This window comes from Nerophis ophidion, linkage group LG02, assembly GCF_033978795.1.
Source record: "Nerophis ophidion isolate RoL-2023_Sa linkage group LG02, RoL_Noph_v1.0, whole genome shotgun sequence".
Taxonomy (NCBI): Eukaryota; Metazoa; Chordata; class Actinopteri; order Syngnathiformes; family Syngnathidae; genus Nerophis; species Nerophis ophidion.
In genome coordinates, this window is record NC_084612.1 from 52650181 (window position 1) to 52671141 (window position 20961).

At 43.8% G+C, this 20961-nt stretch overlaps 1 protein-coding gene across 1 annotated transcript in view; it reads right to left on the reverse strand.

Annotated features, from left to right (window-relative positions):
* ece1 (endothelin converting enzyme 1) overlaps positions 1 to 20961 on the reverse strand; it is an 83188-nt gene that overhangs the window by 59260 nt on the left and 2967 nt on the right. The window contains exon 2 of the mRNA XM_061886329.1: positions 16962 to 17100. Coding sequence (XP_061742313.1) covers positions 16962 to 17100 — 139 coding nt within the window. The remainder of the gene's footprint in view (positions 1 to 16961; positions 17101 to 20961) is intronic.

The following is a 20961-nucleotide window of genomic DNA, read 5'->3' on the forward strand; positions in this document are numbered from 1 at the left end:
GACTTTCAGGTATTTCTTTACAGAAATTAAAGGTAAAGCCGTGTGCTTAATTTGTGGTACACAGGTTGCTGTGTTTAAAGAATAGAATTTGAATCGCCACTACACGACATAGCACGAGGAAAAATACCGGAATCTGTCTGATGAAGAGCGAGCAAGGGAGGCTAATGCGTTCATGGTAAAACGGCAAACCCAACAAAGACTTTTTGCCAAATTTTACACCCCCAGACATGCAGCCGTCAGGACAAGTTTTGTCAATTCTTACAAAATCGCCAGAAAAAGTAAGACATTTTACGACAGAATTTATTAAGGAGTGCTTATTGGACTCTGCTTTGCTGATATGCCCGGAGACGAGGGGCACATTTAAGAACGTGTCACTCTCCCGACACACAATAGGGAAGCGGGTTGAGACCATCGCTGGAAACTTGGAGCTTCAACTGAAAAACATAACTGTTTTACGCTGGCTTTGGCTGAGAGATGCGATGTACGTGACACCGCCCAGTTGCTCATCTTCTTACGTGGAGTAACTGTAGACTTTCAAATCACGGAGGAGCTGGCAGCCGTGCAGTCAATTAAAAAAGGGACAAGCATAGGTAATGACCTGTTCACAGAGGTAAATGTGTGTTTTGACATGTTAGGACTGAAATGGGACAAGCTGAAAGGTGTGACAACAGATGGTTGTCCAAATCCGACGAGGAAAAATGTTGGACTTTTAAAGAGGATGCAGGATGTCTTACACTACACTTCCTGATGTATAATACAATGCAAAAATGTCAATTTCTGCATCGTATTATACATCAGGAAGTGCTGTGTAAAACAGTGTTAAAAATAAAACCATCAAAAGCAATCTGCTTTTGTATAAAGTTAAGTTAGGTTAAATGAAATTAAGAGGCAACGTGGGTAATCCCTCCAATGGGCTCACCACTCATAGGAGGGGCCATAGAGGTCGGGTGCATTGTGAGCTGGGCGACAGCCGAAGGCAGGGCACTTGGCGGTCCGATCCTCGGCTATAGAAGCTAGCTCTTGGGACGTGGAACGTCACCTCACTGGGGGGGAAAGAGCCTGAGCTAGTACTCGAGGTAGAGCAGTTCCGGCTGGATATAGTCGGACTCACCTCGACGCACAGCAAGGGCTCTGGAACCAGTTCTCTCGAGAGGGACTGGACTCTCTTCCACTCTGGCGTTGCCGGCAGTGAGAGGCGACGGGCTGGGGTGGCAATTCTCGTTGCCCCCCGGCTCAAAGCCTGCACGTTGGAGTTCAACCCAGTGGACGAGAGGGTAGCTTCCCTCCGCCTTCGGGTGGGGGGACGGGTCCTGACTGTTGTTTGTGCTTACGCACTAAACAGCAGTTCAGAGTACCCACCCTTTTTGGGTACACTCGAGGGAGTACTGGAAAGTGCTCCCCCGTGTGATTCCCTTGTCCTACTGGGGGATTTCAACGCTCATGTTGGCAACGACAGTGAAACCTGGAGAGGCGTGATTGGGAAGAATGGCCGGCCGGATCTAAACCCGAGTGGTGTTTTGTTATTGGACTTTTGTGCTCGTCACGGATTGTCCATAACGAACACCATGTTCAAACAGAAGGGTGTCCATATGTGCACTTGGCACCAGGACACCCTAGGCCGCAGTTCCATGATCGACTTTGTAGTTGTGTCATCGGATTTGCGGCCTCATGTTTTGGACACTCGGGTGAAGAGAGGGGCTGAGCTTTCTACCGATCACCACCTGGTGGTGAGTTGGCTGCGATGGTGGGGGAGGATGCCGGACAGACCTGGGTCTGCTGGGAACGTCTGGCAGAGTCTCCTGTCAGAGAAAGTTTCAATTCACACCTCTGGGAGAACTTTGAACATGTCACGAGGGAGGTGCGGGACATTGAGTCTGAGTGGACCATGTTCCGAACCTCTATTGTCGAGGCAGCTGATTGGAGCTGTGGCCGCAAGGTTGTTGGTGCCTGTTGTGGCGGTAATCCCAGAACCCGTTGGTGGACACCAGCAGTGAGGGATGCCGTCAAGCTAAAGAAGGAGTCCTATCGGGTTCTTTTTGCTCATAGTACTCCGGAGGCAGTGGACGGGTACCGACGGGCCAAGCGGTGTGCAGCTTTAGCGGTCGCGGAGGCAAAAACTCGGACATGGGAATAATTCGGGGAAGCCATGGAAAACGACTTCCGGACGGCTTCGAAGCGATTCTGGACCACCATACGCCGCCTTAGGAAGGGGAAACAGTACACTATCAACACCGTGTATGGTGCGGATGGTGTTCTGCTGACTTCGACTGCGGATGTTGTGGATAGGTGGAAGGAATACTTCGAAGACCTCCTCAATCCCACCAACACGTCTTCCTTTGAGGAAGCGGTGCCTGGGGAATCTGTGGTGGGCTCTCCTATTTCTGGGGATGAGGTTGCTGAGGTAGTCAAAAAGCTCCTCGGCGGCAAGGCCCCGGGGGTAGATGAGATCCGCCCGGAGTCCCTTAAGGCTCTGGATGCTGTGGGGCTGTCTTGGTTGACAAGACTCTGCAGCATCGCGTGGACATCGGGGGCGGTACCTCTGGATTGGCAAACCGGGGTGGTGGTCCCTCTCTTTAAGAAGGGGGACCGGAGGGTGTGTTCCAACTATCGTGGGATAACACTTCTCAGCCTTCCCGGTAAGGTTTATTCAGGTGTACTGGAGAGGAGGCTACGCCGGATAGTCGAACCTCGGATCCAGGAGGAACAGTGTGGTTTTCGTCCTGGTTGTGGAACTGTGGACCAACTCTATACTCTCGGCAGGGTTCTTGAGGGTGCATGGGAGTTTGCCCAACCAGTCTACATGTGCTTTGTGGACTTGGAGAAGGCATTCGACCGTGTCCCTCGGGAAGTCCTGTGGGGAGTGCTCAGAGAGTATGGGGTACCGGACTGTCTTATTGTGGCAGTCCGCTCCCTGTATGATCAGTGTCAGAGCTTGGTCCGCATTGCTGGCAGTCGGACACGTTTCCAGTGAGGGTTGGACTCCGCCAAGGCTGTCCTTTGTCACCGATTCTGTTCATAACTTTTATGGACAGAATTTCTAGGCGCAGCCAAGGCGTTGAGGGGTTACGGTTTGGTGGCCGCGGGATTGGGTCTCTGATTTTTGCAGATGATGTGGTCCTGATGGCTTCATCTGGCCGGGATCTTCAGCTCTCGCTGGATCGTTTCGCAGCCGAGTGTGAAGCGACCGGAATGAGAATCAGCACCTCCAAGTCCGAGTCCATGGTTCTCGCCCCGAAAATGGTGGAGTGCCATCTCTGGGTTGGGGAGGAGACCCTGCCCCAAGTGGAGGAGTTCAAGTACCTAGGAGTCTTTTTCACGAGTGAGGGAAGAGAGGATGGTGAGATCGACAGGCGGATCGGTGCGGCGTCTTCAGTAATGCGAACGTATCGATCCGTTGTGGGGAAGAAGGAGCTGAGGCAGAAGGCAAAGCTCTCAATTTACCGATCGATCTACGTTCCCATCCTCACCTATGGTCATGAGCTTTGGGTCATGACCGAAAGGATAAGATCACGGGTACAAGCGGCCGAAATGAGTTTCCTCCGCCGGGTGGCGGGTCTCTCCCTTAGAGATAGGGTGAGAAGCTCTGCCATCCGGGAGAAACTCAAAGTAAAGCCGCTGCTCCTCCACATTGAGAGGAGCCAGATGAGGTGGCTCGGGCATCTGGTCAGGATGCCACCTGAACGCCTCCCTAGGGAGGTGTTTAGGGGACGTCCAGCCGGTAGGAGGCCACGGGGAAGACCCAGGATACGTTGGGAAGACTATGTCTCCCGGCTGGCCTGGGAACGCCTCGGGATCCCCCGGGAAGAGCTAGACGAAGTGGCTGGGGAGAGGGAAGTCTGGGCTTCCCTGCTTAGGCTGCTGCCCCCGCGACCCGACCTCGGATAAGCGGAAGATGGATGGATGGATGGATGATTAATATTATTAATTATTATTATAATTATTTATCTTACGGTATATCAAAAATAATATTGAGCAAAATGTTTTAATTGAAATATTGTAGATGTGGCCCTCCAGCAGTGCTCGGGTTGCTCATGCGGCCCCCGGAAAAAATTAATTGCACCACCCCTGTCTTAGAAGAAACATTTCTCCTCAAAAATACCCTATTTTACGGACCATATGGCGTACTGGATTATAAGGCGCACTGCCGATGAATGGTCTTTTGATCATTTTTCATACATACAGTTGTGATCAAAATTATATAACCCCCACACAATTTTGGTGTTTTATCAAGTTGGACCTTTATTCCGTATTTTGTTTATAGTCATATCAAATAAAGATGTGTCAAATAGACAAATGCAACTTAAATTGTAACACTGTATTTTACAAAACACCAAAAAAGGACATTTTTCTTAATATCTCATTGACAAAATTATCTAACCCCGTAGTTACATGCATCTTTAGTACTTAGTAGAACACCCTTTGGCAGTAATTACATCCTTCAAACGTGATACATAACCGGACACAAGCTTCTTGCACCGATCTACAGGTATTTTAGCCCATTCCTCTTGGGCAAAGGCCTCCAGTTCATTCATATTCTTGGGCTTGCGTGCTGCAACTGCCTTATTCAAGTCCCACCGCAGGTTTTCGATAGGATTTAGGTCTGGCGACTGTGATGGCCACTCCAGAGTCTTCCAGCCATTCTTCTGCAACCACTCTGATGTTGATTTGGAGGTATGCTTGGGATAGTTGTCCTGTTGGAAAGTCCAACGTCTCCCAAGCCTCAGCTTCGTCACTGACTTCATGACATTTGCAGCTAATATATCCTGGTAGGAAATAGAATCCCTAATGCCTTGAACGCGCTGGAGATTCCCGGTACATGAGGCAGAGAAACAGCCCCAGAGCATGATTGACCCCCCACCATGCTTAACAGTAGGAAAGGTGTTCTTCTCTTTGTAAGTTTCATTTTTTCTCCTCCAGACATAACGTTGATTCATAGGCCCAAAGAGTTCCAGTTTTGTACCATCACTCCATAGAACAGTTTCCCAAAACCTTTGGGGTTTGTCCAGATGATTTTTGGCATACTTGAGTCTATTTTCCTTGTGCCTGGTAGTCAGAAGTGGGGTGCGCCTGGGAGTTCTGGCATAGAGGCCTTCATCTTGTAGTGCGCACCTTATTGTCTGGGACGAAACCTGCGTTCCCCCCTCTGCAATGTCCTGTTGTAGTTCCTCAGCTGTTACCCGGGGGTTTTTCACCACTGTACGCACACAGCATCCTCTTTCTACCACGCCCAGGTAGTGTTTCCACTGTGCCTTTAGCTTTAAACTTGCGAATTATGCTCCCAACTGTGTCTCTTGGAATGTGTAATGTCTTTGCTATTTTCTTATAACCATATCCTTTCTTATGAAGTGAAATTACCTCCTCTCTTTACTTCTTTGACCAATCCCTGGACTTCACTATGTTGCAAATACACCATTGACCATCACAAGAAGCTGAGCGTCACAGTCTTTTTCAATCAGTTTAATTGTTGCTCGTTATGGCTCTAATCCCACACTGTTGTTTTTTTGGTTTTAAGGGAAAGGGTGTGAAGAATTCACTGACTTTAAAATTTTACTGTTTCGACTTGCACTTTTTCTGTCTATTTCAAAAAGTCAATAAAAAGAGTTGGATTAAAATATTGCATAGATAATTTTTTTGCACATCATCTTCAAGTCACTTTCTGACATTCATTTTGTGGGCGGTGTTAATAATGTGCCTCACCTTTGGCAGTGTCTTCTCACCGTTATCTTTGTTGTGGCGGTGTAGCATGCAAGGACGGGAGTGGAAGAAGTGTCAAAAGGTGGAGCTAACGTATTTCCTTGAATTGCTACCGGACATATAGTATGTGCCTGCCTTGAATTACTGCCGGGTTAAACTCGCACCGCAAAATAATTAGCGCATGCTTAGTATTACCGCCGGGTCAAATTTGTGACGTCACGAGTAACACTTCCCCTGTCATCATTTTCAAAATGGAGGAGGCTGATTTCAACAATTTGAAATCGCATAAAGGGAAGAAGAGTAAGAACTATTCAGTAGGATTTAAGGTCCAAGCTATTGAATACCGGTATGCTAAAAAGAACAGTAAGAAGCTATGTTTTATTAATATACCTGTGGAGCCGACGGTCTGACAGACAGGCAGTGTGCCCTGCCTAAGATGGCGGCGAGCGAGCGGAGAGGAGGAGCGGAAGAGCGACCTGGACTGAGGTTTTATTGAAAAATAAACAAAGTCAAACTGCTCAAGCCATGTCCTTCCTTGGTGGTCCTGGGAACCCGCAAGACGACGGCTTGAGACCGTCACAATACCGTAGCTGCGTCTGTTAAATATTAGTGATTAAATGACTCCCGCCTCCTGGTGGTAGAGAGCGCTAGTGATCCTTCTTGTGACTATTCGGCTGCAGAAGAAGTGAAATGAGTGATAAGATTGTGCTGGGATGGATATGATGCAGCGGGTGCACGATGGACCTTTGCTGGCTATGTAAACAACCGGGCTGAAATAAAGCATGTTCCAGTCCTAAATACCCAGGGTATTATTTATGCAATAACATTCATGTTGGCAGCGGTGGGATAAAGAGATCTCCCACGGAGCAGAACGGGAGGGGGAGTTGGCCGAGGAGAATTCTGTCGTCACCCGCACCCGAGCTAACTGATAGCAGCGGTCTAATAGCAGTTTTCTAAACTGGACTTTCAATCATGGCAGGAGGTAATAAAGGAAGATCTCCATCGAGACAGAGAGACTTTTAAAACTGAAGAAAGATAAGGAATACTTCTATAAACAAGGTATTGATGCTTTTGATCAGAATGAGCTGGCATGGATTTCATTTATAAGGTAAGACTATTTTTCATTATTTTTTATTTAGCCTTTATTTAACCAGGTAAAATCCCATTGAGATCAAAGACCTCTTTTTCAAGGGAGACCTGGCCAAGTGGCCAGCAGCAAAGTTACATTAAAAACAGTAAATGACACATAAAACATCACATTTACAACATTAAAACTTGCTCATTAGACACATGTGCATACAGACAAAGTAGAATGCAATCCTTTCACAGAAGCTTTAAACTAATTTAATGTAACAAGGGTTTTAAGTTGAATATTCGATTGTAGGTTATTCCAAGCCTTCAGTGCTGAAAATAATAACCATAATACGTTTTTTTTTTTATTAAATGTGCTTTTCATGATGGTATCCTTAGATTAGATTAGATTAGATGGTACTTTATTTATTCTGTCAGGAGAGTTCCTTCAGGAAAATTTAAATTTTCAGCACAATCCCATTCAAGATCAGACAAACATTACAGGGAGACAGAACAGGATCGCTGACGGGGTCTGCCGGCTTCCAGCGCCCCTTACAAAAAAGGTGAGATACAGGTAAAAAAGGGGGGTGGGGGGATGGGAGAAAAAAGAAGATTAAAATAAAATAAAACAATTGGTCTTAGCCTGGGCCCCTGGAGAGGGGGTGCAGACTGAGGCCAAGGGAAAAAAAACAACTCATAGCCAGTACACATCCCTCTTACACGTGTAAGAGGGAAACATCAAACATCAAAGAACACAGAGGACATTAATGACATTAACGCAGCAGATACAACCAGACACTTCTAAATACAGCTTTGAATAAAAAGTAAAAGAAACATATCCACTGTGGTGGCATCCGCGGTGTTCCACGCCATCGTCCGCTGGGGTGGAGGGAGCATGGCCAGAGACAGAAGCAGACCCAACAAAGCAACCAAGACAGCCGACTCCACTCTCGGCCAGTGTCCAGTCCGCATGGATGAGCGAGGATACGTCCAAGGTGACTGAGGTGTCCGACACCTGCTCACCCAGCCAAGACACCGCGAAGCCTCTCCGTCCCAGCGCTCAGTGCTAGCTCCGCAGCCCTGTCCCCTCATCCGCATCTCCTCCAGTCCCTCCAAACCGACGCCGGTGTGGCAGAGACCCAGCAGCTGGTCTCCATGGCCAAAAAGGCTCCCGGGAGGCAGATCCAGAAGTCCACAAAAAAAGCACCACAGAGGTCACGAAAGTGCCACCCCTTGTCACACAGTCCCAAAGGGTCCCGAATCAAAAGGCAAATAATATAATAACACTTGAAAACAAGAGGGAAACACAAAAGGACGACACAAGAGCACAGAGCTCCTGCCAACAGCAGCCACTACAGCACCGCCATCTTGGAAAAAAAAAAAAATCACACTCAAATTTTTACTGCATGAGAAGAGGTTTTAAAATAATTAACGCATGCTTACTTTTACCGCATGCCTTTGGCAAGCGCAGGATTAGGAAGAGGTTTTAAATTAATTAGCGCCCCGGCGGCAATTCAAGGAAATGCAGTAACTGTTTTAAAGACATTCACACTTTACTTAAACAACAACACCGGAATTGTGTCCCGTGAAAAAACGTCTGACCGGAACTCAAATAACTAAAGTTCTTTGGGTGAATAATGTAAACCCACTACACCGGTATGTTTTGGCACTTTTATGGTGAGTTTACTGACGGATATAAGTAAGAACTTTGTACTACTTTATATTAGAAATGGCAACAGCAGAGGATGAATGTCCCATAACAAGTAGAGAAAAAGAAGTAGCTTATCGACTATGGCGTCGAAATAAGACTAGAAAGGCGGAACTGCGCAATTTTTCAGGATTTATGCAGATCCCAAATATAGATCAGCAGGTACCAGAAGGTAAGAAAAGTTGCTTATGCATAATATTGTGAAACAAAACGCCATATAATATGTCTTATCTTATACACACACCATAATATACTCACATGTTAAAGCACATCAAGCGGTGTGGCTTCATATCAATCAATCAATCAATGTTTACTTATATAGCCCTAAATCACTAGTATCTCAAAGGGCTGCACAAACCACCACGACATCCTCGGTAGGAAAACTCACACCCAGTGGGACATTGGTGACAATAATGACCCAGTGGGACGTCGGTGACAATGATGACTATGAGAACCTTAGAGAGGAGGAAAGCAATGGATGTCGAGCGGATCTAACATGATACTGTGAAAGTTCAATCCACAATGGATACAACACAGTCGCGAGAGTCCAGTCCAAAGAGGATCCAAGACACAGCAGCGAGAGTCCCGTTCACAGCGGAGCCAGCAGGAAACCATCCCAAGCGTAGGCGGACCAGCAGCGCAGAGATGTCCCCAGCCGATACACAGGCGAGCAGTACATGGCCACCGGATCGGACCGGACCCCCTCCACACGGGAGAGTGGGACATGGAAGAAAAAGAAAAGAAACGGCAGATCAACTGGTCTAAAAAGGGAGTCTATTTAAAGGCTAGAGTATACAAATGAGTTTTAAGGTGAGACTTAAATGCTTCTACTGAGGTGGCATCGCGAACTGTTACCGGGAGGGCATTCCAGAGTACTGGAGCCCGAACGGAAAATGCTCTATAGCCCGCAGACTTTTTTTGGGCTTTGTGAATCACTAATAAGCCGGAGTCCTTTGAACGCAGATTTCTTGCCGGGACATATGGTACAATACAATCGGCAAGATAAGATGGAGCTAGACCGTGTAGTATTTTATACGTAAGTAGTAAAACCTTAAAGTCACATCTTAAGTGCACAGGAAGCCAGTGCAGGTGAGCCAGTACAGGCGTAATGTGATCAAACTTTCTTGTTCTTGTCAAAAGTCTAGCAGCCGCATTTTGTACCAACTGTAATCTTTTAATGCTAGACATGGGGAGACCCGAAAATAATACGTTACAGTAGTCGAGGCGAGACGTAACAAACGCATGGATAATGATCTCAGCGTCTTTAGTGGACAGAATGGAGCGAATTTTAGCGATATTACGGAGATGAAAGAAGGCCGTTTTAGTAACGCTTTTAATGTGTGCCTCAAAGGAGAGAGTTGGGTCGAAGATAACACCCAGATTCTTTACCGTGTCGCCTTGTTTAATTGTTTGGTTGTCAAATGTTAGAGTTGTATTATTAAATAGAGTTCGGTGTCTAGCAGGACCGATAATCAGCATTTCCGTTTTTTTGGCGTTGAGTTGCAAAAAGTTAGCGGACATCCATTGTTTAATTTCATTAAGACACGCCTCCAGCTGACTACAATCCGGCGTGTTGGTCAGCTTTAGGGGCATGTAGAGTTGGGTGTCATCAGCATAACAGTGAAAGCTAATACCGTATTTGCGTATGATGTCACCTAGCGGCAGCATGTAGATGCTGAAGAGTGCAGGGCCAAGGACCGAACCCTGGGGAACTCCACACGTTACCTTAACGTAGTCCGAGGTCACATTGTTATGGGAGACACACTGCATCCTATCAGTAAGATAAGAGTTAAACCAAGACAGGGCTAAGTCTGACATACCAATTCGTGTTTTGATACGTTCTAATAAAATATTATGATCGACGGTATCGAAAGCAGCGCTAAGATCGAGGAGCAGCAACATAGATGACGCATCAGAATCCATCGTTAGCAATAGATCATTAGTCATTTTTGCGAGGGCTATCTCCGTGGAGTGATTTGCCCTGAAACCGGATTGAAAGGTTTCACATAGATTGTTAGACGCTAAGTGTTCATTTAACTGCTCCGCAATAATTTTTTCAAGGATTTTTGAAATAAAGGGAAGGTGAGACACCGGTCGGTAATTTACCATGAGGTCAGGATCGAGGTTAGGTCTTTTAAGAAGAGGATGAATAACCGCTTTTTTGAATGCTAGGGGAACAGTGCCCGAGGAGAGTGATAAGTTTATAATATTTAGCACTGATGGACCTAATAATACAAAGAGCTCCTTGATCAGTTTCCCAGGAAGAGGGTCAAGTAAACATGTTGTCTGTTTTATTCCATTTACACGTTGTAACAATTCCTCTAATGTTATTTCCTCAAAACGAGAGAAAGTATTTTGGAGGGCAGTATCCGCCGTATATACAATCGTGTCAGTGTTAATAGAACCCCGTTGTAGCTGGGACGCATTGTCTTTAATCTCCTTTCTAATGACTTCAATTTTCTTACTAAAGAATTGCATAAAGTCATCAGCTGAGTGGGTTGAGCTACTGGAAGGAGTCCCTTGTTGGGTTAGCGATGCTACCGTACTAAACAAAAATTTAGGATCGTTTTTATTACGGTGGATGAGATTTGAGTAATATTTAGCTTTAGCTAAGGTAAGCATGCGTTTATAAGTTATTAAACCATCACTCCATGCTTGATGGTGCACCTCAAGTTTAGTCGTGCGCCATTTGCGTTCCAGCTTTCTACAAAATAATTTCTGAGCTCTAGTTTCTTCTGTAAACCACGGGGTGCGCTTTTTTGGAGCCTTTTTTAACTTTAGCGGTGCTATGTTATCAATGGTTTCGCGCAGGGCGTCGTTAAAGTTGTTAGTGAGGTTATCAATAGAGCCCACATACTTTGGGAATGGTGCCATTACCGAGGGCAGTAGGTCAGCAAGAGTTGTCGTTGTGGCTGTATTAATGTTGCGACTGCTATAGCAGTTATTATTATTATTAGTTTGACGAACATGCGTCTGAACCTCGAATTTTATAAGGTAATGATCAGACAATACTTTAGTATACGGGAGTATCGTAACTTTGGAAACGGTGATGCCCCTGACAAGCACTAGGTCTATCGTATTACCGTTGCGATGCGTGGGTTCATTTATTATTTGTGTGAGACCACAGCTATCAATTACAGTCTGGAGCGCTACGCACGGTGGGTCCGATGGGGTATTCATATGGATATTAAAGTCCCCCATTATGATTATATTATCGGCGTGTGTCACTAGATCAGCAACAAACTCTGAGAATTCATTAATAAAGTCCGAATAGGGCCCTGGGGGGCGGTAGATAACAGCCAGGTGTAGAGGCAGCGGTGTGACAGACCTCAAACGATTTATATTTATTATTTATGTTAGGACTAAGGTTAAAGTTTTCGTTGTATATTAGTGCAACCCCCCCACCCCTTTTGAGCGGACGGGCAATATGCGCATGTGTAAAGTTAGGAGGACATGCCTCATTTAGCGCAAAAAAGTCGTTTGGTTTAAGCCAGGTTTCGCTGAGACCGATGACGTTAAGATTGTTGTCTCTGATAATATCATTAACTAACAACGTTTTAGGAGACAATGATCTTATGTTTAAAAAACCTATGTTATAGGTAGTGGGCTGTTTTAGGGAGTTTTTGATCAAATTATCCGTAGTAGCAATATTAATAATGTTGTGTTTATTATGCCCAGTGCATTTAGTATAGTTACGACCATATCTAGGAATTGATACGACAGGAATTTTCCGATTGTTTGATTGTTGCTTTGATAAACTGCACGCATCATAGTTAGCCACCTCAGTAAAACACATGTCCAACTCTGAAACACTCAAAGCAGAAAAAACTTGTTCTAATTTAACTGACTCCTTACCCAGACCAGTAGTCTCGCATTTTCCATCTAAATCCGTCTTCGGGATGGAGGAAAGTGGTGTTCTGTGGGGATTAGCCTTCTGCTTTGTTTTTAGCCCCGCTCGGCATCCGCGTTTCCGATCACACCGCTGGCGTCTGCTCCGTAGACGGCCCCCGCTGCTACTAGACTCCCCTGCTTCACAGGCCTTATCATAGCTTATCAAAGTTGTACTAATGTCACGGCGCAGGCTCGAACCCGCTTTTCTCCGTCAGCTGGGTCTGCCGGGACCTCCGTTGGCAGCATGCCTAGACACGCCCCTGCTCGCATCACGCCCACATGCCGGCAAGGCTGTGGACAATCAGCAATCAATCAGCACATCTGGTCCTGATGAGGACGAGCAGTATAAAGACCAGTGGACCCTAGGAACTTGGCCGGAACTTAATCCTGTCACGTTGTAAGCATCCCGTGTCTGGCTTCCCTCCGCATTCTTGATCTCTCCCTGTGACTTCCTTGATCCCGTGTCTCATGCCCTCTTGTGTTTCTCGCAGTGCTTCCCGTGTCCTCCATCATCAAGCCTCGACTCTCCGTGGACTTTGGACTTCCTCCCTCGATCCTCGACCCCCGCTTTGCACACACAGACCTCTTGATACCTCTCTTGGCCCCACAGACCTACTGCTTGTCTCACGGACCTTCTTCTGCTTTGTCCCTCCTCACGCCCAACACATCACGGTAATACACAACAATTATTACACACATAGTCACACACACATACACCCCTTTTGGATTAGTCACACTCCATTTTCTTGTTTAGTTTATATTCTCAGTATTCTTTGTTATTATATATATTTGAAGGGGTTGTTAAGGTTGTGAGACAGGAATGGTGTATCAGTGGAGAGACAACTGAAGGGGTTGTTGAGGTTGTGAGACAGGAATGTTGTATCAGTGGAGGGACAACTGAAGGTGGTTGTTGAGGTTGTGAGACAGGGATGGTGTACCAGTGGAGAGACAACTGAAAGTGGTTGTTGAGGTTGTGAGACAGGAATGGTCTAATAGTGGACAGACAACTGAAGGTGGTTGTTGAAGTTGTGAGACAGGAATGGTGTATCAGTGGAGGGACAACTGAAGGTGGTTGTTGAGGTTGTGAGACAGGGATAGTGTACCAGTGGAGAGACCACTGACGGTGGCTGTTGAGGTTGTGAGACAGGAATGGTGTATTAGTGGAGAGACAACTGAAGGGTAGTTGTTGAGGTTGTGAGACAAGAATGGTGTATTAGTGGAGGGACAACTGAAGGTGGTTGATGAGGTTGTGACACAGGGATGGTGTATCAGTGGAGAAACAACTGAGGGTGGTTGTTGAGGTTGTGAGACAGGGATAGTGTATCAATGGAGAGACAACTGAAGGGGGTTGTTGAGGTTGTGAGACAGGAATGGTGTATCAGTGGAGGGACAACTGAAGGGGGTTGTTAAGGTTGTGAGACAGGCATGGTGTATCAGTGGAGGGACAACTGAAGGGGTTGTTGAGGTTGTGAGACAGGAATGGTTTATCAGTGGAGGGACAACTGAAGGTGGTTGTTGAGGTTGTGGGACAGGGATGGAGACAAAGAACCCCGGGGAGGATTCACCCCTCTTCCTTAGATTCTTCCAAGGTGTGATGTGACACGCAGGCTGAATTGCAGGAAGTGTCACCACGCTTCCCCTAGCAACTCACAGGAAAGCCACACGTGAGATGGCTCATCCACCGCCTTTATCTGGGCTGGCGGGAGGAATTGAGATTGTTCTCTGGAGACAGAGCTGAAGGTGCGGCTGTGGTTTGTCGTCACACTTTGAAAAGTAGTTTCCCACAAAATGACCATTTACAGCAGGGGTGTAAACACAAACAGGTCTTATCCGGCCCGTGAGAGGAGTTTGGAAGGTTTAAAAAGGAGCTGAAATTTTAAAATGAAAGAGCAGTTCTAAATGTGTCCACTGGAGGTCGCAATGGCAATTCTTTGTATCCCCTGCATAACTTTAGAGGGGGCAGAGCTATGTAATAAGTTAAAGGCATCTTCTGTGTTTGGACAGGAGGTACTTACACAGCTTGTTAGTGATAGAATACAAAATGTACTTTGTCAAAGGTGTTGTTGCTAATGTCACCTGTGACATTTACGCACAAATAAATGTTTTTCATCATTTCTACATTCATGTTGTACGTATGACAGGGGACACATTTTGTGGGCGCACATAAATATGCTGAAATAATATGCATCCCCTTCCAACTTCATGTGTGATTCATGAAATAAGTCCACATTCACAAGTTGTGTAGTTGATGATGCTACATATGTACAGAATAAACAACATCAGTTGGGGAACATGAGTACATTACATAAATAACAGCCTGTCATTTGATTTGAATATCATTATTCATTTCATCTTTTGATAGACTTGAAATCAACACCAATTGGAGCATTTTAAAACTCCACCAGAATCTATTGCACCTATTTGACTGATGAACATTAGAAAGTACACAGGTATATGACGACAAATTAAGAGAAAATACTATTAACTGGAACATGCAAGTGTAAACAAAAACATTTTCAGAATGGTCTATTTTTTAAACAAGGAAAACAATCTGAAGTTATCTGTACTTCTAAGTTATCATGCCATGATCTTCCTCCATGAGGCCTCTGAACTAAAATGACTTTGACACCACAGATCTAGAGCTCACATGGCACATACTGCATGGTCATCTTGGCCCAGGGAGAACACAAACAAATACACCATTTTTCTGGGACATTTTCCTTAGTTTGTCAGTAAATAATCTTTAGGGGTATGTGTGAAGGCGTACGGTCTACATTGTCCTGTACACTTTATTCGGACTGCAATTTTTATTGTTGTCAAAAAGTTAATACAGCTTTTAAAAACTTGAAAATAAATATTTAAGATGTTCCAAAGTTGTAATTCAATACAGTGGGACCTCCACTCCCATTGTACAAACTTTTGGATTTCTAAACCCCATACCAGTTAAAAATATGCTTTGTTGTACAATTCTTGTCTCAATGTACGAGCGTTTCATCCACCCATTGTGTGCCTGGCAGCACACCCATTTATTTTTTACTGCTTTTTATGCAGGGTTTTTTTTAGCCATTTTACAGGTTTTGTTAGCTCAATTTAATTTTAAAGAAAGCAATGTGATGTGTGGTCAGGAAGTATCCACAGTGTTGTCAACATTGTACCCCGCCTCACCCTCTCTTTGGCGGAAGAACGAGAATAGATTCACGTGGTCCCTGACTTAAACAAGTTGAAAAACTTATTGGGGTGTTACCATTTAGTGGTCAATTGTACGGAACATATACTGTACTGTGCAATCTACTAATAAACGTTTCAATCAATCAATCAAAAGAATAACTAACAAGGTGAAGTGGATTTTATGTTTCATTCCTAATCATTGTAGCGACCTGGATGTTAAAGTTAAGTAGTTTTGTGATTTCAAAGTGTGATGCACGACACAGCTAGTGAAAGGGTGTGTGCCTGTGCAGAGCAGCTGCATAGGAAGACGCAAAACTAAATATTCATATTTATGTAGTTTCTAATGGGGAAATTTTCTTAAATTTACAAACTTTTCTATTGACGAACCCTATTCAAGAACCAATTAAGTTTGTCAACCGAGATTCCTCTGTAATTCCATCTAAATACCTGTTATGACGGTGCCAGTTTTGATTTGGTCACCAGGGGTGTCAAACTTATTTTCATTGAGGCCCACATTGCAGTTATGGCTGCACTCAGGGGGCCCCTGTTAATAGTAAATAATTTCTGACATAAATGTGTAGGGGTATTGCCTTATATTACATAATTGTAAAGGCATTTTATTATTAAATATATTTTCTTTGTACACTGTGAAAATAAAAGTGTACATTTTACAATTAATACCTGACAGCTCAGTTGCCAGAATGTTAGTGTAAAATCTATGTTGGTATGTACAGTCTAATATTGCAAATGGGAAAAAACTGTATAATGTCTTTTTTATGTTAGAGTTCTTGTGACTGAGCTGCCAGGTTTTTTTAAATGTAAAATCTACTTTTACGGTGTATTACTGTAAAAGGAAAAACGATACCTCAGTTTTTTTATGGTAAAATTCTTGCAACTTGGCTGTCCGTTTGTTTGTGTTTTACCATAAATTCTATTATTTTTACACTGTACAAATGGATGGATAACTTGCTTTAAAATCATAAGTCAGGCAGATATTTAAGTATTTATTTTTTTGTAACAAATCATGTTTGTATGGATGATCGCATACGTATTGCATAATTTGATATTAAACTTTAAAATATATATAATTGCAGTGTATGTATTTTTTTCTGGCAAAATATAAAGAATGAATACATTTAGTAAGAAATATACAGTACTTTATTAACGCATATTAGGGCCAAGTAAAATGAAGTGGCAGGTCAGATTTGGCCCCAGAGCCTTGAGTTTGACAACTTTGCCTTAGAAGGTTGCCATGACAGCAAAGATACCAAAACAGCAACAACGACAAAAATAAGTTCAAGCAGATTCATAAAGTAAAGATGCGTTAGAAAGTTAAAGGGAAATTAATAACGAAAGTCATCAAAATTACACCTTTGCCTCCTTAAGTTTAACATGGAGAGTCCAGTACTACAACCAGTCCAGAACTCACTTTGCCGGTAGAAGACAGCTGTCGTGATGAGTGATACGAACAGGCCCAGAGAAAGGACACACACTAAAACCAGGAGCCTCCTCTCCCGCGGCGTTCTCTCAGGCCAACAAGGGAGGCCACGCCCCTGCAGAAGATTCACCTGTACACACATACACACCTTCTTGTTAAGTGCAAAACAACTTATTTTCTTGTCATTACAAACACACATTGTGCCTGACAATAGCACACTACCAGGATAATGCAAAAGGTAATTAGAGAAGCTGTAGTGCTACAGTACCCTTCTTTTTAGCGCTTTCAACCGAAAGTACAAGAGCCGCTCCGTCCTCTAGTCGTTCATAGCGTTTTTACTCGTATGAATTCTTCATTCATCACTCCAAGAAACGTTTGTAAGTTTAACAATATATCTAAGACTGTTTATATACATATTAAACCATTCAATGTGTGACGTCTGTAGGAAGTAGTAGTGTTATCTCTAGTGTTTTCATGCATATCTGTACGTAATGTAATCAAACAGGCTTTCTTAGCATTAGCTAACACATTCACGAGTGTCTGTGTGAATATTATTACCATACAATAGCTTTATTTTTGTATAGTTTCCGTTTCTCAAATTCCAGAGTAAATTCACCAAAACGTCATCGTGGAGTTAATGAGTCTGTTTAGCTGATTGGAGAACTAGTTTGCGCAGCTAGTGGGTCCATGACCATGGCTTCTGTTTTGTTTGATCAGCCGTTTTACTGCCGTGTTACAGGCGCCGTTTGGAAACAATTAAGGTATGTAAATAAACATCTTTCTGTGTAAATAACTCATTTCACAACATGTATAGATTATAGTCCGGTGCAGCTAATATATGGAATCATAAATGTCTTTACAAAAATGTTGTGGGTGCGGCATATACAGAAGTGTGCTCCATAGTCTGAAAATTACTGTAACTAACGTACCGACAAAGACGATTACATACCAATACGTAGCATAAAAATGGCTACTCAAAAATTCGGTATTGTTTTGTAAAAACATGAGGATCAACTGGGAACCAGTAAGAATTGTAAGCATGTGGTTCAAATGAGCCAAATCTGGGTCACTTTGATACACTCGCTGTGGAGACCAACATTGCATGATTCAGACTTATGTGCCGAAAACTATTCCACTCGCTACAAAATCAAATAAGAAGATTTTAAGTTAAAGTGGCCCAAATTGCTGGCCTGGACTTTAACTGGTATTCCATCAGTTCTCCATTACTTCCCTAAAACAATCACAGCAGCGTGAGGCTGCTCAGTACAAGGTAGCTAAGACAATAATGATATTAAAAGAAGGATGGTACTATACAAGGTGAGGCTGTGGGGCGTTATACTGGAAAATGGGAAGTATATCGGCCTGGATGATATTTTATTTTATCCATTCATTAAAGTTATTGTTGCAGGTGATTTAAAGAATTTCCATCCATTTTCTACCGCTTATTCCCTTTTGGGGTCGCGGGGGGCACTGGCGCCTATTTCAGCTGCAGTCGGGCGGAAGGCGGGGTACACCCTGGACAAGTCGCCAACTCATCGCAGGGCCATCACAGATAGACAGACAACATTCACACTCATATTCACACACTACGGCCAATTTAGTGTTGCCAATCAACCTATCCTCAGGTGCATGTCTTTGGAGGTGGGAGGAAGCCGGAGTACCCGGAGGGAACCCACGCATTCACAGGGTGAACATGCAAACTCCACACAGAAAGATCGCGAGCCTGGATTTGAACCCAGGACTGCAGGACCTTCGTATTGTGAGACAGACGCACTAACCCCTCTGCCACAGTGAAGCCTTTAACGATTTCAAATTCTAGTATTTTTCCCTCTTGCTAAGGGCATATCCTTTGCTCCTTCCCCCCCCTCGTGTCACACATAGGAACATCATGGTGACGAGGAGAGTTCAAAGTTAGATGGCCGTCAGTGGTTTGCAGCAGCAGACATGTGAGTGCAAAGTTTGTGAAAAGACATTTATGTCACCTGTGCAAAAACATTGCTTCCTGTGAGTAGACATAGAAGAAAGGTGCTGCAGACTGTTCCATTGAACCATTCCTTAAACAGCCAATCAAATTTGTAAATGCAGCCATACTAATAACATAGAAAATGGTACCATATTCTGGACTATAAAATGCAACTTTTTTCCTACACTTTGAACCCTGCGGCTTATAAAATGATGCGGCTAATTAATGGATTTTTGTTTGCTGACGGCCATGAAACAAAATGTTTTCATTAAACACATGCAAAAACACTTTAATAGTGTGTTATTGTTTGTGTTATGGCGCCATCTTTTCGACTACCGTATTTTCCGCACTATAAGGCGCACCGGATTATAAGGCACACATTCAATGAATGGCCTATTTTAATATTTTGTTCGTATATAAGGCGCACCGCATTATAAGGCACGTAGAATAGATGCTACAGTAGAGGCTGGGGTTACGTTATGCATCCAATAGATGGAGCTGCACTAAAGGGAACGTCAACAAAACAGTCAGATAGGTAAATCAAACTTTATTATAGATTACAAACCAGCGTTCTGACAACTTCGTTTACTCCCAAAATGAATAAACAGCTGTTTTATTATTTACCCCGATTCAATAAACACGTAAAAAACTGTCTGATACCATTACGGTAAATCAAACGTTAGTGCAATCACAATATAGTAACACTCGAAATAGTGCACAGCAATAATATATTAATAACTCAACGTTGCTCAAGCGATAATGTCACACAACGCAACACACAAAATAAACATGTAAAGCTCACTTTATTAAGTTATTCCTCATCCACGAATCCCTCAAATTCTTCTTCTTCAGTGTTCGAATCAAACAGTTGGGCGAATACGGCATCCAAAATGACCGGCTCTCTCTCGTCGAAGTCGTCATTAAACGAGTCACTGTCGCTGCTGTTAATGTTTAATTATTTCGCTGCTGCTCTATTCCACTGTGTGACTGATCGCCTTGAGTTAAAACTCAGCACCTTTCCCGCAGTCATATATCCCAGCATGCACCGCGCACTTCTTCTTACGAGGGAAAATAAGGTAGGCGGCTGCTTACCGCAGAAGAAGAAGCGCACTTCTTCTACGGGGGAAAATAAGGTAGAGGGCTGATTACCGTAGTTGCGAGACCTCTTGTGGCATGTTTAATTCGGACACTGAAGAAGGATTCGTGGATGAGGAATAATTTAATAAAGTGAGCTTAACATGTTTATTTTGTGTGTTGGGTTGTGTGACATTAACATTTGAGCAACGTTGAGTTATTGATATATTGTTATTGCTTTGCACTATTTCGAGACGTCGTTAATGGAGTCAGTGTTGCTGCTGTTGTCTAGCAGGTCAGTGACAATTCCTGCTTTCCTGAAATCATGTCTCTCAATAGGAGCCATTTTGGGGTCTTTACATTTAAACACACAAATAGAAATGAAACAGCACGGCCTAGTGCAGTCATATATCCCAGCATGCACCGCGCGCTTCTTCTCCTACCGTAGTTGTGAGACCTGTAGTGGCTCAATATTGGTCCATATATAAGGCGCCCCGGATTATAAGGCGCGCTGTAAGCTTTTGAGAAAATTTTAGGTTTTTAGGTGCGCCTTATAGTGCGGAAAATACGGTAATTTGCTCACTGCAGGTGCTACTGGATCAAGGGTGTCAAAGTCATTTTAGCTCAGGGGCCGCATGGAGGAAAATCTGTGCAGACACGGACCGGACTATTAAAATCATGGCATTAAGACTAAAAAATAAAGACAACTTCAGAATGTTTGTTTTTTTTTGTCTTACTTTCGCCAAATTTAGAACAAACACATTCTGAAAATAGTACAATGGAAATATAGAAGAAACTAGCGGCAGTGGTAAAGTTTAGATCTATGAAGGAAAAAAGAAAGTGAATTAATGTTTTTAACTGAATACATTTACATATGCATACAAAGTTGTTTTTTTTGTATTATTTTTTTTTTGTGAATTAGTAATGTTTATGAAAACCTTTTTCCAAAACATA